Source organism: Perognathus longimembris, chromosome 3, assembly GCF_023159225.1.
Source record: "Perognathus longimembris pacificus isolate PPM17 chromosome 3, ASM2315922v1, whole genome shotgun sequence".
NCBI lineage: Eukaryota > Metazoa > Chordata > Mammalia > Rodentia > Heteromyidae > Perognathus > Perognathus longimembris.
The window spans coordinates 72,145,395-72,163,493 of NC_063163.1; the positions used below are offsets into that span (position 1 = coordinate 72,145,395).

An 18,099-nucleotide genomic window follows, 5' to 3' on the forward strand; every position below is an offset into this window, starting at 1 on the left:
TAAGTTTCCTCTCCCCGCCCTGCCCGCCCCCTCCACTTTACTCACAGCGAGTGGGGGGGAGGGGGAACGACGAGGTCACACGTGGGTGGGTGGATGGGTGGGTGTTCGCAAGAAATAGTGAGAGAGAGGACGTGAATACCCAGAAGAGAGAGAGAGAGAGAGAGATCGTTGGTCCACGTGGGAAGGCGCTGTTTTCGGTGAGTCTCCGAGCCAGATGGGCATCTGGGGCGGTGGGGAGGGAGGGAGAGCCCGACGCCGGATCCGAAGTGTCACAGTTGCCCTCTGGGTCTCTTTTGGATGCAGAAGCCAGACCTGCGCTGGGTACCTAGTGGAGCTGGTGGCGGTGGGGGTCGCCGGTGGAGGGGGCGTGTCCAAGTCCCCTTCCTGCCCCCACCCCCCACCCCCGGGAAGGCGCCTCTCCCAGGGAGACGGACACATGCCCGCTGCACGCCGGGTACACGCAGACCCCGGAGCCCGGCCGATTCGCCCGGTGGACGCCTGCGAACCAGCGCGGCGCGCACGCACACGTGTCTTCGTGTCCCCGACTCGCTGCCACTCGCGTTCCCGCCCCTCGCCGTCGCGTGCCGGAGCGGGGAGGGGGGCGAGGGCGTGTGGGTGGGGATCCGCAGCTCGGGTGAGGAGAGGTTTCAGGGTCCAAGGAGAAGGATCAGTGGCGGGCAGCGCCCCCCCATCCTCCCCCAGGACGGCCCTTCCCCCACGCTGTTCACGGGAGCCGAGCCCCCCAATCCGTCCCCGCCCTAAGGGGCGCTGGTGGGCGGAGCTAAGAGAGGGGGCGGAGCTTGGAGTCCAGCACCTTAAACGGAGCATCGGAGCCCAGGGGTCGGTGGAGGGGACTTGGGTAGGACCACCAGGCACCTCAGCGCCGTCCCCGGAAGGACTGCGGACCTCCAGGCAGGACCCCGGGGGTTCGCGCGCTCCTGCAAGCTTGATTTCACCAAGGCCCGGAGCCCCGCACACGCTCCCCTCCCGCCCGCCCCCCAGCCCTCCTTCCCGGCCGCCTCTGCCGCCGCCCCCTCCTTGGAAACCAAGTTACCAACGTTTAAACCAATCCCCGAGCGCAAGTCGGCCTCCCCCACACTCCACCCGCCGCGCCGCGCCGTCCTCCAGCCCGGCTCGTCACTCGCGCTCCCCTCGCCTCCTGCGCTTCCCCCCACGGCGGCGGCGATGCCAGGGCCTTCGCCAGGGCTGCGCCGAGCGCTACTCGGCCTCTGGGTTACCTTGGGCCTGGGGATCCTCGGCCTCTCAGGTAAGGAGAGCCCGCCGGGGCTCGGGTGGACAAGGCGGGGGCGGAGTTGCCGGACCGAGGGGCGGCCTCAGGCCCCTGCTGGCTCCGCCCTCTCCGCGCTCCCACGCTTCGGCCCCCACCTTGAGACCAGGTCTTTACCCTTAGTCCCCCTCTTCCCGACACACCCTTGGAGCCAGCTTTCTGACTCCCAGATTGCTCCCCTACCTCCTTCGAGATGCAGGGCGCTTTCCAGCGCCCAAACGGCGCCCTGAGGACCGAGAGGCTCTCCTTTCCCCTTCCCTCCTCTTGCTCTGTTCTGCACCTTGGTGCACGGACTGGCATTTTCCTTACTCGCGATCGGCAGAGAGACCCCATCTCAACTATCACGGTTCCGAAGAGAAGAGGTTCCCGCTCCACTTTGGAGCCCTGGCAGCTGGGTCCCGGTTTTGTTCCCGACGTCCAGTTCCGAGTCTGCTTTCTGCTCTCTTTACCTAGGTCTGGGGTCTTCCTTGGTCTTTGACCCAACCTCATCTCTCCTTTGCTTTCGCCCCCAATCTCTCTCTCTCTCTCTCTCTCTCTCTCTCTCTCTCTCTCTCTCTCTCTCTCCTCTCTCTCTCTCTCTCTCTCTCCCCTTCTCCTGGCGATGTGCCAGGATCTTACGAATCTGTTTGCCTCCCATCCCCCACCTGGAATCGCCTGCCTCCCAACGTGGCAGCGTGCATCGGAGATCTCGTTTTTCCTCCCCTCTCTTCCCCTCTTATGTTTTTTCCCACCCCTTCCTTGGGGTCTTTTGGAGTTCGTCCCTCTGGGAGGCCCTCAGATTTGGCCTAGGGGATGGCTGAGATCTCGGGAAGGTGGCCCTCTCCCCAGGCTGAGCCCGCGTTTCCCCGGGCAGCGGTCGCGCAGGAGCCCTTCTGGGCGGACCTGCAGCCGCGGGTGGCGCTGGTGGAGCGCGGGGGTTCGCTGTGGCTGAACTGTAGCACCAATTGCCCTCGGCCGGAGCGCGGCGGCTTGGAGACATCGCTGCGTCGAAACGGCACCCAGAGGGGTTTGCGCTGGCTGGCGCGGCAACTGGTGGACATCCGCGAACCGGAGACCCAGCCCGTCTGCTTCTTCCGCTGCGCGCGCCGCACGCTCCAGGCGCGTGGGCTCATTCGCACTTTCCGTGAGTTCCGGGTGGCCACGATGCTACTCCACTACGCTTCCTCCCCTTCCAGGCCCCACCCTCTGGGGAAGGAGGGGACGTGAGGGCCTCTCCTTAAGCTCCACCCCCTAGATCCCCACGCCCTTCTCTCCAAGCAACTTCCCACCCCATCCCAGTCTCCCTAAATCCCAGCATTTCCCCCCTCCGCTTGCAGAGCGACCCGATCACGTGGAGCTAGTACCGCTGCCTCCCTGGCAGCCCATAGGCGAGAACTTTACCCTGAGCTGTCGGGTCCCCGGCGCCGGACCTCGTGGAAGCCTCACGTTGATTCTGCTACGGGGCACCCAGGAGCTGATCCGTCGTAGTTTTGCCGGAGAGCCACCCCGGGCGCGGGGCGCGGTGCTCTCCGCCACTGTCTTGGCGCGGAGGGAGGATCATGGCGCTAATTTCTCCTGCCGCGCGGAGTTAGATCTGCGGCCGCACGGCCTGGGACTGTTCGAAAACAGCTCAGCCCCTAGAGAGCTCCGAACTTTTGGTGAGTCCGGAAACAGACTTTGCCACTCCCCCATGGGGTGGGCTTGGTGGTTCAGGCAATTCACGTCAAGCCTGTCCATCTTGCATTAGTCCCTACCGAGTGCTCCGTTTTGAAGTTCAATCTCTGTCCTCCCCCACTCCACCCCCCAGCCCTGCCATCGGACCCCCCGCACCTCACCGCTCCCCGGCTCTTAGAAGTGGGCTCAGAAAGGCCGGTGAGCTGTACCCTGGACGGGCTGTTTCCAGCCTCAGAGGCTGGGGTTTACCTCGCGCTGGGAGACCAGAGGCTGAATCCTAATGTCACCCTCGAGGGGGACGCCCTGAGGGCCACTGCCACCGCCACCGCGGGCGAAGAACACGAGGGCACCAGGCAGCTAGTGTGCAACGTGACATTGGGGGGCGAAAGCCGTGAGACGTGGGAAAACGTGACCGTCTATAGTAAGAGCCAATGAGGCGGCTCGGGGGTGGGGCTAAAGGAACGAGAGGGCGTGGCGGCTAGTGGGCGGGACCGAGAGGCGGGGCCTCTGTGTACTTGCAGCCAATAGGCAGGTTCTGGTGAGCTGCGGGCGGGACTTAGCGGGTGGGCGTGGCCTAAACAGCGGACTTCAGCCAATGCCCGTTCGCAGGCTTCCCAGCGCCCCGCCTGACTTTGAGCGATCCTAACGCACCCGAGGGGAAGATGGTCACCGTGACTTGCACCGGCGGGGCTCAAACACGGGTCACGCTGGAGGGAATTCCAGCTGCTGTCCTGGGACAGCCGGTCCAGTTGCAAATAAACGTCACCGAAGACGACGACAAACGTGACTTCTTCTGTGACGCCACCCTCGAGGTGGACGGGGAGACGCTGAGCAAAAATGGGAGCGCTGAGCTTCGAGTCCTGTGTAAGTCGGTGCTCACCCCTCGCTCGTCCCCCCATTCTGGGTGACACCAAGGACCTGCCGGGGCCCTGACCCTGTCGTGGACTAGGGGTCTTTGCAAAAGAGCCACCTGTGTCCACGTCCCTGCCCGCAGATGCTCCCCGGCTGGACGACTCTGGTTGTCCCAGGAGCTGGACGTGGCCCGAGGGCCCCGAGCAGACGCTGCGCTGCGAGGCCCGCGGAAATCCTGCGCCCTCCGTGCACTGCGCTCGCCCGGACGGCGGGGCCGTGCTGGCGCTGGGCCTGCTGGGGCCGGTCACCCGCGCGCTCGCCGGCATCTACCGCTGCACAGCGGCCAATGCCCAGGGCCAGGCGGTCAAGGATGTGATGCTGACCGTGGAGTGTGAGTAGGGGCACGAGGTGCACCTCTTTCTGGTTCTGTCTGGGAAATTAAGTGTAAGCGTCAGACAAGATGGGGGGGGGGCAGTACTCCGTGTGTGTGTGTGTGCCCGTGAGCGAGTGCTGGGGCGTGAACTCAGGGCCCAAATGCTGTCCCTGAGTTTTTTTATGCAAGCCTGGTGCTCTACCACGTGAGGCATACCTCCACTTCCGACTTTTCGGTGGTTCATTGGAGATGAGAATCTCATGGACTTTCCTGCCTCAACTGCCTTTGAACTTTGAGGCTCAGATCTCAGCCTCCTGAGTAGCTAGTATTATAGCCATGAACCACTGCTGCCCAGCTAGTATACAAGTTTGAATTTGATGCCTCATGCTTGCTGGGCTGGAAGTCTAACCCCCTTTTGTTTTTGCTTTAGTTATAGTTATTATTTTTTGCAAAAGGTTTAGCTCCCTCCTCCCAAAGTTACTTCTGTGGAAGTAACAGATTTCTGGATTTTTTTTCCAGGCCTGGGGCTTGAACTCAGGGCCTGAGCACTGTCCTTGGCTTCTTTTTGCTCAAGGCTAGCACTCTGCCACTTGAGCCACAGTGCCACTTCTGGCTTTTTTCTGTTTATGTGGTGCTGAGGAGTCATACTCAGGGCTTCATGTATACGAGGAAAGCTCTCTTGCCACTAGGCCATATTCCCAGACCCTCCATGGATTCTTAATTGAGATAGGATCTGAGAACCTTTTTATGCTGGCTGACATGTAATCTCAGTCCTCTGAATCTCCACCTTCCAAAATTTGGGATTAAAGAGGTGCACTACCATGCCTAGCATGTGGGCAGGATTTGGGGGCTGGGAGGAGGCTGATGAGCAACAGGATTTGGGCAAGATCTTAGGAAAAGATGAAAGGAAAGGGGAAGGCATGTCCATAGACTGGGGCATGGTGCCTGGGTGGGCTTTAGCAACAATAGGGTGAAGACTGGGGGAGACCAATGGCCAAATTGGAAGAAAAAAAAAAAGGAGTCAGTGTCCCTAGAGCAAACAGACTATATACCCTTCCTCTTGGCCTTTGGCTGAAGCAAAAGGATTACAGGTGGAGGTGGCTCATACCTGTTAAATCCTAGCTACTCAGAAGCACGAGATCTGAGGATGGCAGTTCAAAGCCAGCCCAGGCAGGGAAATCTATGAGACTCTTATCTCCAATTAACTACCCCAAAAAGTCGGAAATGGAGCTGTGGCTGAAGTGCTGAAGTGGTAGAGTGCTAGCCCTGAGCAAAAAGAAGCTCAGGCCCTGAGTTCGAGCCCAAGTACAGGCAAAAAAAAAAAAAGATGGGTCTCTGGACACCCAACCCCAACGACGCACAACCTCTTGTAGACGCACCGGCACTGGACAGTGTGGGTTGCCCAGAACGTATTACCTGGCTGGAAGGAACGGAAGCGTCGCTGAGCTGCGTGGCCCATGGCGTCCCGCCGCCCAGCGTGAGCTGCGTGCGCTCCGGCGAGGTGGAGGTTATGGAAGGGCTTCTGCAGGTCGCGCGGGAGCACGCAGGCACTTACCGCTGCGAGGCCACCAACGCCCGAGGCTCTGCAGCCAAAAATGTGGTTGTCACCGTGGAATGTGAGCATCGCAGCTCCGAGTCCCACAAAGACAATCCTGTCCTGGGCTTCCTGTCTGTCCCCTGAGCCAACCTCAGCCTTTCTTGTTCCCCAGATGGCCCTAGTTTTGAGGAGTTGAGGTGCCCCAGCAATTGGACCTGGGTGGAAGGATCTGGAAAGCCGTTTTCCTGTGAGGTGGACGGGAAACCAGAGCCAAGCGTGGAGTGCACGGGTCCTGAGGGTGCCAGTGACGGGGTGGCACTGCCACTGGCATCCTCAAATCCTGGTCCCCGAAACCCTGGGAGTCCTAAAAATCTGACACCCGGTGTCTACCTCTGCAATGCCACCAACCCGCACGGCTCCTCGATCAAAACAGTCATCGTGAGCGCGGAGTGTGAGCCGGGCCCAGATGGGCGGGGAAGTAAAGGGGACCCCTCCTTCCCCCTCCCCCCCCCCTCCCCCCCCCCCCGCCTTACAACATCCAGGCCTCTCTCTGACGCCTCCCTCTCGCCCTCCCACCCCGTGGCTTTATTGCAGCACCTCCTCAGATGGACGACTCCAGCTGTCCAAGTCACCAGACGTGGCTGGAAGGCTCTCAGACTACGGCGCTGGCCTGTGCCGCCCGGGGCCGCCCCCCACCACGGGTGCGCTGCTCCAGAGACGGCGCGGCCCGGCCTGAGCGACAGCTCGTGTCCCGTGAGGACGCGGGGACCTACCACTGTGTGGCCACCAATGCCCACGGCTCGGACTCCAGGACTGTCACCGTGGGCGTGGAATGTAAGTGAGGCCACAGGGAGCGATGGAGAGGTCTCCCAAGTATGCAGAGCTGGTGGCAGAATCCGCGGGATTTCTGGGTATCTCTCCCAGCCCTGCTGTTGGGGAACCAAGGGGCAGTCTAGACTGGGGGTCCTTCGCAAAACTTGACCAGGGCTGGGCCCTGGTGGCTCACGCTTGTAATCTCAGCCACTCAGGAGGCTGTGACCTGAGGATCTCAGTTGCAGCAAACAAGCCAGCCTGAGAATCTTACCGCCAATTAAACAGCAAAGCGCTGGAAGTGGAGGTGTGGCTCAAGTGGTAGAGCACCAGCCTCGAGTGAAACAATCACAGTGAAGCAGGCCCAGCCTGCTTCCATTCCCTAAGGATACAGCACTCCTGTCTGATTGCAGCAGGGGAGGGGCTGCCGCGGGAGGACTCATTTCCGCCGGCCCATCACCGGAGGAGGGTGGTCTTGGATTGCCTACGACGGCACCTGGGCACCGCTGATCACCCCACACCCCACCGTTTGTCCCCCTGTAGACCGGCCGGTGGTGGCGGAGCTGGCCGCCTCTCCCCCTAGCGTGCGACCGGCGGCAACTTCACCTTGACCTGCCGCGCAGAGGCCTGGCCTCCCGCCCAGATCAGCTGGCGCGCGCCCCCGGGGGCGCTCAACCTCGGCCTGTCGAGCAACAACAGCACCCTGAGCGTGGCGGGCGCCCTGGGCAGCCACGGCGGGGAGTACGAGTGCGCAGCCACCAACGCGCACGGGCGCCACGCGCGGCGCATCACGGTGCGCGTGGCCGGTGAGTGGGGGAATGGGGCGTGGTCCAATGGGAGTGTGGCCTGTGGGAGGGGCGGGGCCTTATGAGTGGAGCCTACGAGAGGTCCGGGTGCGAGGGCGTGGTCAGTGATGGGCAGGGCCTGACCAAGGGGCGGGACTTAATGGGGCTAGAACCCATGTGAGGGCGGGGCCTCCAAGCAGTAGGGTCTGAACGGGGTGGGGCCTGTGGGGGGCGGGGCCTCCTGCACTCACCCTGATTGTACCTCAGTGTCTCGGCCTCTCAGGAATAGCAGGGAGGACTCACGATACGAGGAAGGGGCAAAGACATCACCCAATTCTCCCTCAATTACATCGCTATGGGAAAGAGTGGGGGAGAAGTGAAAGGGTCCTAGTAGCCAATGTGGGGCCCAACTAGGCTCCCCTCCCCTCTTCCTGTAGCTGGGGTCTGTCCGGCATGGCAGAAAGCAGAGCCCGTCCAGCCAGCATTCCCCTACTCTGGGGACTAGTGGACTAGACTCATCAGTATGGGCCTAGGGGAGTCAAGAGTTCATATTCCCAAGCTCACACCTGTAATTCTAGAGACTCAGTAGGCTGAGATCCATAGAATCCAGGTTCAAGGCCAACCCGGCCGAAAAGTCCATGAGACCTTATTTCCAATTAAGCAGCAAAATGTCAATCTGGAGGCACTGGCTCAAGTGGTAGAACACCAGTGGAACTGGCCGCAAAAGAAAAAAAGTATATTCCCATGGCAGGTGCATGAGGCCTGCCTTCAAGCCCGTGCCAGGGGCCAGGGGTGGCTCAGAGCGGTGGGGAGCCCTGATTGGTGAGGGTGCACCCCCTCCCCGCCCCCCCAGGTCCCTGGCTGTGGATCGCTCTGGGGGGAGCGGCAGGGGGTGCGGCTCTGCTGGCGGCCGGGGCCGGCCTGGCCTTCTATGTGCAGTCCACGGCCTGCAAGAAGGGTGAATACAACGTCCAGGAGGCCGAGAGCTCGGGCGAGGCCGTGTGTCTCAATGGTGCAGGCGCAGGCGCGGGGGGCGCAGGCGCAGATGGGGGCGCCGAGTCCCCCAAGGGAGGCGAGGTCTTCTCCATCCAGCTGACATCGGCCTGAGCCTGCTCCCTTCTCCCCGCGGGCCGGGGGCCGCCCCCCAGAAGCACAAGGGGGCTTATTTATTGTATTTATCCAACTTCAGGGGCCTCATCCTCCCTGTTTTCTACCCACCCCCAATAAAGTTTTTATAAAGGATTGTTGGAGGGGGCTCTGCTTCTTTCTGCAATATGGTGGGATTCTGAGCTCAATGCACAGTTGCACAATAAAAGCTAGGTAATCCTAGCCACTGGGGAGGTTGAGATCTGAGGATGTAGGTTCGAAGCCAGTCCAGGTAGGAAAATCTGTGAGACCATTTTTTATTTTTCTGGTCCACTGTGGGGCTTGAACTCTGGGCCTGGGTGCTGTCCCTGAGCTTTTCTGCTCAAGGCTAGCTGTCTACCACTTGAGCCACAACGCCATTTCTGGTTTTCTGGTGGTTTATTGGAGATAAGAATCTCAGACGTTTCTGTCCAGGGTGGCTTTGAATGGCAATCCTCCAATCTCAGCCTCCTGAATAACTAGAATTACAGGTTTGAGCCACTAGTGTTCAGCTGTGAGATACTTATCTCCAATTAACAACCGAAAAGCTGGAAGCAGAGGTGTGATTCAAGCAGTAGAGCACCAGCCTTGAGCAAAAAAATAAAACACTAAGGGGCAGCACCCAGCCCTGTACTGGGCTCCAGTACTTGCGCGTGTGCACAAGCACACGCGTGCACACACACACACACAACCAAAACAAACCAAAAAAAAACGGGACTGGGAATTGGCATAGTGGTAGAGTGCTTGCCTAGCATGCATGAAGCCCTGGGTTTGATCCTCAGCACCACATACACAGAAAAAGACAGAAGTGGCGCTGTGGCTCAAGTGGCAGAGTGCTAGCATTGAGCAAAAGAGATGCCAGGGAGTGCTCAGGCTCTGAGTTCAAGCCCCAGGAATGGCCAAAAAGGTCACACAAGTCACTCAACTTTTTGTTTTGGAGGCCTATTATTCCGGGACATTGTCAGACATCTGGGTGCCATGTAACCTGCAGTCTGTGCTATTTGTGCCCCATTTCCTGCAATCAGTAGCCCTTCCTCTGGCCTTCCTCCTCCTCCCTGCCCAGCACTGCTTTCTGACCCCAACTTCCTGGAGGTAGCAGCTAAGGTGCTTCCCAGGGCCTGGTTACCAGCAGGGCAAAGTCACCTTGCCAAGATAAGTAGCAGGATGGGCAAACACCCTCCCCACAGGGATGACTAAACCCGATGGGCGTCAGTCTTAGAGATATCCCCCTCCAGGTCCAGTGCCTCACATTCTGCAATCCTAATCAGGAAGCTGAGATCTGAGGATCACAGTTTTTTTTTTTTTTTTTTTTTTGCCAGTCTTGGGGCTTGAACTCAGAGCCTGAGCACTGTTCCTGAGCTTCTTTTGCTCAAGGCTTGCACTCTACCACTTGAGCCACAGTGCCACTTCTGGCTTTTTCTGTGTCTGATACTCAGGAATCGAACTCAGGACTTCATGCATGCTAAGCAAGCACTCTACTGCTAGGTCACATTCCCAGCCATGAGGGTCACAAGTTTGAAACCAGCCCAGGCTGGAAAGTCAGTGAGACTTATCTCCAATGAACCACCAAAAAGACAGAAGTGGAGCTGTGACTCAAGTTCAAGAACTCAAGGACAGCACCCAGGCCCTGAGTTCAAGCCTCGGGACCTGCAAAAAAAGAAAAAAAAAAGAAAAAAAGGTATTCTTTCTTTAAAGGGCTTAGCCCTGTTCCACCCTCAAGACCTTCTCCAATGTGTTCACTCCAGTGCCTCATTTTACCCCCAAGCTTGGCTTTTCTGCGGGGCCCTTCATGATTCAAAGCAGACAATGGATGAGCTGCAACCCCCACTGCACACTCATGGTCCCCTCACCCCCTCACAGCAGAAGGAGAGAGCAGCTGGGACGCCTCCCCCTTTCTCCCTGCTCCCTACAAAGCAGGAACACTGGGCCCCATGGCAGGAAGTGAGCCTAGGCACCCGCCCTCACTGGCTGTCAGGAGAACAGTGCACGGGGAAGATGAGAATAGGAAATGGCATTCGAAGCAAAATGGTGCTGTATGCCAAGGACAAAGGCACAAAAACACAAATGATGTGTGGGCCCCCAGCCCACTACATCTTCCCACTCCACTCCTACTGGTTGCCTCCAGGCTCCTGGAAGACCCCCAAACCTAGTTCACCCCATGGCCTTTCCATTCACCTTTGCACTGGAGTCCTCTCAAAATCTTTGTACTAAGCTGGGCACTGGTGGCTCATACCTGCAAACCCAAGCTACTCAGGAGGTTGAGATCGGAGGATCATGGTTCAAAGCCAGCCCTGGCAGGGAAGTCAGTGAGACTCTTACCTGTGATGACCCACCAAAAAGCTGGAAGTGGCACTGTGGTTCAAGTGGTAGAGTGCTAGCTTTGAGCACAAAAGTTGAGTGACAGCACCCAGGATCTGAGTTCAAGCCCCAGGACCCACACAAAGTCACGGATCTAAGAGGGAGGTCAGCAAGGAGCTGAGCAGCTAGTGCAGTTATGGGTATTTTAGACTGGATAGTGAAGACTGGCTGTCTTCCCAAAAGTGGTCCCCAGTGCTCCCCCACGGGAGTGACAGGAGGATCACGTGGCTTCCTTCTTCCCCTCCCACCACAAAGCGGGGAGCACCTGTACTGGGATCTGAACTCCGGGCAATGTGATGGCTAGGCAGGTCCTCTCCCACTTGAGCCATACCTCCACTTCCAGCTTTTTGCTCACTGGAGATGGGAATGTCAAGTTTTGTCTGCCTGGGCTGCCTTCAAACCTTGGCTCATACCTTCATAGCTCAGCCTCCTGAGTATCTGGGACGACAGGTGGGAGGCACCAGGGTGAGACAGGACCTCAGTATGTGGCCCAGACTGAGCCTCCAAATCCCATCCTCCTGTGCCTGAGCCGCCTGAGGGCTGGGATGTTTGTCTCCTGTCTGATCCCGCGTGACCCTCAGCCCTATCCTGAGCCGGTCTGTGTGTATCACCTGTGCTGTGGTGCTGTGTTAATGATGACAGTGAGTGATCTCTGCTCAGGTATTTCCTTTATTTGGGGCCCAGCAGGGCCAGGTGGAGAAGGGGAGGAGCCTGGGGTCCTGCAGCCCCGCCTTGAGGCCTGACCTTCCAACCTGGGAGCTGGAGTGGGAAGTGACGGAGGGCAGACTGGCTTCTGAGTTCTGCCCTCTCTTCCCTGGGAGAAACTGAGGCAGGACCCACTCCTCTGGGTGAAAGAACGCTTAGGTTTCCTGAGTGGGGCCTGGATGGGATCCCACGGACACCCCACACCTGCCACACAGACGCTTGGCCTGGACACTTTTCCTTGGCACCAGCCAGCAACTGGAACAACGGGTACCATATTTCTTGTACCTGGGGTTGGGGAAGGAAAACAAAAAAAACATCATTGTGTGTGTGTGTGCGTGTGCCAGTCCAGGGGCTTAAATTCAGGGCCCCCTTCCAGCTTTTTGCTGGTTCACTGCAGATAAGAATCTTATGGGCTTTCCTGCCCCAGCTGACTTCAAATTTTGATCCTCAGAGCTAAGCTTCCTAAGCAGCTGGGATTACAGGCATGAGCTACTGCACCTGGTTGAAATCAATACTGAGGATGCAGCAGAGCCTCCCCCCAGAAATCATCCCAGAGAAACCATTTTCCCAAAGAGATGGCTACTTGTCACTCCCTTCCCTCGCCCTAGGTAAGCACAGACTCCATTTGGGGTCCCCAGTCCATGCTTGAAGACCTGATTCCACAGGCATTGCAGAGGGGTGTCCCATCCTCGGCGTCTCTCCACAGCGGGGTCCTCTGGGTCCTGCATGAAGCACATCGCCGTGGTTCTGTAGGGTCAGGGGTCAGAGGTCAGAGGTGACAGGCAGAGATAGAGAAAATTAAGAGGCCCAAGTGGAGTTAGGGTAATTCTAATTTGGGGGAGTTTCTCTTGTGAAGGCCCGGGTGGCTCTGGGCCAGCCTTGGGTGTTGTGAGATGGAAAATGGGGAGTGCCAGGAAGGGAGACAGATGGCAGAATTGTGCCAGGGAGGAAGCGGGGGTGGGGTGACTCAGCCCAGAGGGGGGACGTGCTGTTTGGGCTAAATGAGGAAGCACCATGGAGAAGCGGGTGGGGAGGAGACATGGAGGCTGGGAAACTGTCCCCCCGCGACCCCCCCCCCCAATATATTTATAGCTCTCACGCTTTAGGACTCACCCAGGACCTCACTGCTCCCATGGCTGGGCTCAGGGACCCTGGCTGGGCTGGGGAGAGGTTTTTGAGCGAGGCTGGTGCTGGCCAGGCTGGAAGAGAGACAACACATGAATATGGGGGGGGGGGAATCCCCATCTTAACCCCCTCCCCAAATGAAGGCAATTATCCAGGCGCTCCACATTCCCGAACAGGTATATGATGTCCCCAAAGTCTGGCTTTGTGCCCTGCTAGTCCAGTAATATTGACACCAGCATGGTAGCACAGGTCTGTAATCCCAGCTTCCAAAAGGCAGAAGCAGGAGGAGGAAAACCAATCTGAGGCTAACCTGGGCTCTATGGCAAGACCTTGTCTCAATCAAGCATAAATATTATTTGAAGCTCAAATCTGTTCATCCCACATCTTTGTGGGGTGACCATGGCCCCATGGCCTCCCCTTCTGTGTAAAATGGGTTTCAGAGGCTGCAGTGGGCTCATGGCTTGTTACCTGACTGGAGCCTCCTCAGAAAACCAAACACAGATCTTCCCTACAACTTCTGGACATCTACCCTGAACATCACGAGCCAGGACACCATGAAGACACGTGCACACCCATGTTCACTGCTGCACTATTCACAATAGCCAAGTTGTGGGAATAGCCCAGATACCCCCCACAATAAACAGATGAATGGATCAAAAAAATGGGGTATGTGTATACACAATGACATTGTACAAAGCCACTAGAGAGAATATCATGATGTCATTTGCAGAGGTATGAATGGACCTAGAACAAATCATGTTATGTGAGGTAAGCAAAGCTCAGAAAGAAAAATGGTGCATGTTTTGTAGAAGCTAAATCTAAAATACATCTGAATATGATAAATTATACAAAATCCTGGGCAATCACACATTGTGAGACCAAAGGAGGATAATTCTTTTTGATGTTGTTGTGGTGGTGGTGGTCGTTGGGATTGAACTTGGCCTGGGCACTGTCCCTGAGCTCTTCAGCTTAAGGCTAGCGCTCTAACACTATGAGCCATAGTTCCACTTCCGGTTTTCTGATGGTTAACTGGAGATAAGAGTCTCATGGGCTTTCCTGCCAGGGCTGGCTTTAAACCATAATCCTCAGATCTCAGCCTCTTGAGGAGCTAGGATTACAGGCATGAGCCACTGGTGCCCAGCCAGAGAAGAATAGAAAAAGGCAGAAGTGGCGCTGTGGCTCAAGTGGTAGAATGCTAGCCTTGAGCAAAAAGAAGCTCAGGGACAGGCCCTGAGTTTAAGCCTGAGGACTGGCAAAATAAAAAGGAAAGAAAGAAAAATTATTGAAATGAACTCCAGTAAATGAAAACAAGGTTTTTTTCTTTGTTGCTGTTTCTGTTTTCTTTTTTTTTTTTCTGTCTTGTTTGCTCATTTATCTGTCTTTGGGGGGAGGCACAGAAATGGAGGGACAGTGGGAAAACAAATGCAGCAGAGGTATTCACTAGATACTATGAGGAAAACGAACTATACAACTTGTGGGTGTGCACAGGAGGAGAAAAATGGGAAAGAGCAAGAGAAGGAGAGACATTTCACAGGAAGAAATGTACTCGGGGCTGGGAATATGGCCTAGTGGCAAGAGTGCTTGCCTAGTATACATGAAGCCCTGTGTTCAATTTCCCAGAACCACATATATAGAAAATGGCCAGAGGTGGCGCTGTGGCTCAAGTGGCAGAGTGCTAGCCTTGAGCAAAAAGAAACCAGGGACAGTGCACAGGCCCTGAGTCCAAGGCCCAGGACTGGCCTAAATAAATAAATAAATAAATAAATAAATAAATAAATAAATAAAAATTTAGGGGCTGGGGATATGGCCTAGTGGCAAGACCGCTTGCCTCGTATACATGAAGCCCTGGGTTCGATTCCTCAGCACCACATATACAGAAAATGGCCAGAAGTGGCGCTGTGGCTCAAGTGGCAGAGTGCTAGCCTTGAGCAAAAAGAAGCTAGGGACAGTGCTCAGGCCCTGAGTCCAAGGCCCAGGACTGGCGACTAAAAAAAAAAAAAGAAAAAAAGAAATGTACTCTTAGCTGGGTGCCAGTGGCTCACCCTTATAATCCTAGCTACTCAGGAGGTTGAGATTCAGGATCGTGGTTCAAAGCCAGCCCAGGAAGAAAAGTCTTTAAGATTCTAATCTCCAATTAACTGCCAGAAAGTGATGCTGTGGCTCAAAGTGGTAGAGGACTAGCCTTGAGCAAAAAGAGTTCAGGGACAGCACTGCGGCTCTGAATTCAAGCCCCACAACTGAAAAAAACAAAAAAGAAAAAGATAGCTGAGCACTGGTGGGTGGCTCACATCTGTAATCCTAGCTACTCAGGAGGCTGAGATTGGAGGACTGTGGTTTAAAGCCAGCCTGGGCAGAAAATTCCCTGTGAGATTCTTTTTTTTGGCCAGTCCTAGGCCGTGAACTCAGGGCCTAAGCACTGTCCCTGGCTTCTTTTTTGCTCAAGGCTAGCACTCTGCCACTTGAGCCACAGCGCCACTTCTGGCCATTTTCTGTATATGTGGTGCTGAGGAATCAAACCCAGGGCCTCATGTATACGAGGCAAGCACTCTTGCCACTAGGCCATATTCCCAGCCCCCCTGTGAGATTCTTACTGCCAATAAATTACTCAGAAAAAGCCAGAAGTAGCACTGTGGCTCAAGTAGCACAGTGCTAGAGCACAAAGAGGCTCAGGGTCAGTGCCTAGGCCCTCAGTTCAAGCCACACAACAAGTCCAGCCCCCCCCCCCCAACAAAATGGGGAAATGTACTCTTTTCTTGAGTTATGTAACTATAACCTCTCTGTACATGATCTTTATTCTAAGAAAAAAAAATCAAGGAGGGCTGGAGGTATGGCTCAAGTGGTAGAGCATCAACCATAAGCAACAAAAAGCTGGTCAAGAGCATGAGACTATTGAGTTTTTTTTTTTTTTTTTTTTTTTTTTTTGGCCAGTCCTGGGGCTTGGACTCAGGGCCCAAGCACCATCCCTGGCTTCTTTTTGCTCAAGGCTAGCACTCTGCCACTTGAGCCACAGCGCCACTTCTGGCCGTTTTCTATATATGTGGTGCTGGAGAATCGAACCCAGGGCTTCATGTATACGAGGCGAGCTCTCTTGCCACTAGGCCATATTCCCAGCCCGAGACTCTTGAGTTTAAATCCCAATATTGGCATTAAAAAAAAAAGGTGAGGTGTTAAGAGGCTCACACCTGTAATCCTAGTTACTAAGAAGGCTGAAATCTGAGGATCCTGGTTCAAAGCCAGCCTAGGCAGGAAAGTCCACAATACTCTTATCTCCAATTAACCACCAGAAAACCCGAAGTGGTAGAATGCTAACCTTGAACAAAGTATTCAGGGATAGTGTACCCAGGCCCGGAGTTCAAGACCCAGGACCAAGAAAACAAAAAACAAAAGCAAGCTGTCCCTGTACTGAACACATAGATGCCTTTTGCTCTTGTCACCTAAACAATGAGGTAAAACATGGATTTCTACACCATGTACCCAGTGTAGGTATTTACTATAAATCATCTATGTCTGTGGAGACTGGCTAAGGGCATGGCTCAGCCGCACAGCGAACATCAGGTCCTGAGGTCAAACTCAGGATGGCCAAAAGTAATAAAAACATAAAATAAATAAAATGAAGTTTACAAGAGGGCTGGGCATGGTGAAACATGCCTGTAATCGCAGCACTTAGGAGGCTGAGGCAAGAGGAGGGAGAGCTCCAAGTTAGCCTGGCCTCCATAGTGAAATCCTGTCTCAAAACGAAGTTTTTCTTGTTTTTTTCTTTTTTTGGGGGTGCTGAAATTGGGGATTGAACTCAGCGCCTGCTCTTGCTTGGATTTTTTGCTCACGAGTTGGCTTTACTGGCTGGGAATAGGGCCTTAGTGGCAAGAGTGCTTGTCTCGTGTACATGAAGCCCTGGGTTCGATTCCCAGCACCACATATATGGAAAACGGCCAGAAGGGGCGCTGTGGCTCAAGTGGCAGAGTGCTAGCCTTGAGCAAAAAGAAGCCAGGGACAGTGCTCAGGCCCTGAGTCCAAGCCCCAGGACTGCACCTCCCCGCCCCCCCCCCAAAAAAAAAGAGTTGGCTCTACCACTTGAGCCACTATTTCCAGCTTTTCTTTCTTTTTTTTTTTTGGTAGTTAACGGGAGAGAAGAGTCTCCTGGACGGTTCTGCCTAGGCTGGCTTTGAACCTCAGTCCTCGGATCTCGGCTTCCAGAGTGGCTGGGATCACAGGCATGAGCCACTGGTGCCTGGCAGCCATTTTATTTTAAACACTTGAACATTGTTGGCGGTGGTGTCCCCAGGAGCCCTGACTGGGAAAAGGGAGCCGGGCCGGGCCGACGCGGCGCTACCTGTAGGTGGGCGAGATCTGGAGGCTGCGGTCCGGGCTGATCTGGAACTTCAGCGTCACCCCTCTGAAGTCCGGATCCTCGCGCGCGCTGCCTGGGCGCGGGCGCGGCTGCTTCCGGGCTCTCCTCCGAGGCGGCGCCTGGGGGTGCTCCGGGTGGCGGCGCTTGGGGCTGGCTGTTCTCGGCATGCTCTTGGAAGCCTGGGCCACGGCCAGGGTCCCCAGGGTCCCCAGGGCCATCGGTTCCCAGCAGGGCCCCAGGGCCTGGGCGCCAGAGAGGGGGCGCAGAGCCAAGTCCTCTTCTGTCTTTTGGAGGAGGCGCAGGAGGGAGCCCTGGCAGGTGGGCCAGAGGGACCTGGGTGGGGTGAGGGACAGGGGCCGCTGGGGTTATCTGGAGGTCCGGAATCGGGAGTTACGAGCAGGGCTGACTGGGGGGGGTGCAGGATCTCGGCCCCCATCAATCACTCACCTGGCGGCACCTGACAGTGAGGGGCGCCCGCCCCCACCCCCGAGGGCCCGGCCATCTTCGGCCTGCGGGATCGCGTAGCTGTTTGTCCCGATCATTCCAGAGTTCAAAGCCTCGGCTGGATCTGAACTCTGGCCGGTCCCGGCACCCCGCGCTCGCATCCCGACCCGGTTCATTTATTACAGAGCCGCCCCCACCCTCGTGACCCCACGGGCGCCGGCGTGGGTGCGCGGCCGTCATGGCAGCGTGCCCCCCCCCCCCCCCCCGCCGTCCCGGTGAGCGAGGCCCCAGGACCAGCAGCCCCCAGGGGCTCCACCCCCTCCGTCCTCATTACCTGCATCTCAGGGGTCGCGGCTCGCGAGGCGCCGGGGGTCCCGGGGGTGACTTGCGGTCCAGACAGAGCGGCGCCAGCAGCTCCCGCAGCAGCAGCAAGCTGGGGTCGCCCCCGGCCTCCATGGCCCCGCCGCCCCGCCCCGCCAATGGCGCTGGGCGGCGATGGGCGCCAGCTGGGCGCGGCCGCACGGGGGCGCCGCGGAGGGTGGGGGGGGGTGCGATGGGCGCCACCTGGGCGGGGCGGGCGGCCGAGGCCTGCGGGGACGGGGCTGTGCACCCCTCCGCGGCCCAGGGCCGCGATCCGGTGTCTCGAGCCTCTCTGCGGTGCGGAGGGCGCAGGGCGCAGAGCCAGGGCGCGGAGGC

General features: G+C 57.0%; 2 protein-coding genes across 2 annotated transcripts; one reads left to right on the forward strand and one right to left on the reverse strand.

Moving 5' to 3' along the window:
• The first annotated feature begins 1,133 nt into the window (after positions 1–1,133).
• Icam5 (intercellular adhesion molecule 5) lies at positions 1,134–8,516 on the forward strand. Its single transcript, XM_048342203.1, is given in 12 exon segments — positions 1,134–1,267; positions 2,142–2,411; positions 2,605–2,925; positions 3,075–3,362; positions 3,551–3,805; positions 3,936–4,184; positions 5,540–5,782; positions 5,876–6,154; positions 6,298–6,537; positions 7,057–7,104; positions 7,107–7,319; positions 8,152–8,516. Coding segments are annotated over 12 exon segments (2,742 nt in total). The 5' UTR covers positions 1,134–1,185; the 3' UTR covers positions 8,406–8,516.
• Positions 8,517–11,430: 2,914 nt separating this feature from the next.
• Positions 11,431–17,984, reverse strand: Zglp1 (zinc finger GATA like protein 1). Its single transcript, XM_048342303.1, has 5 exons — positions 17,738–17,984; positions 16,942–17,292; positions 12,600–12,685; positions 12,140–12,233; positions 11,431–11,771 (listed from the first exon to the last, which is right to left on the reverse strand). Exons 1-5 carry the CDS (start codon positions 17,857–17,859, stop codon positions 11,642–11,644), a joined length of 783 nt encoding a protein of 260 aa, XP_048198260.1. The 5' UTR covers positions 17,860–17,984; the 3' UTR covers positions 11,431–11,641.
• Positions 17,985–18,099: the final 115 nt, after the last annotated feature.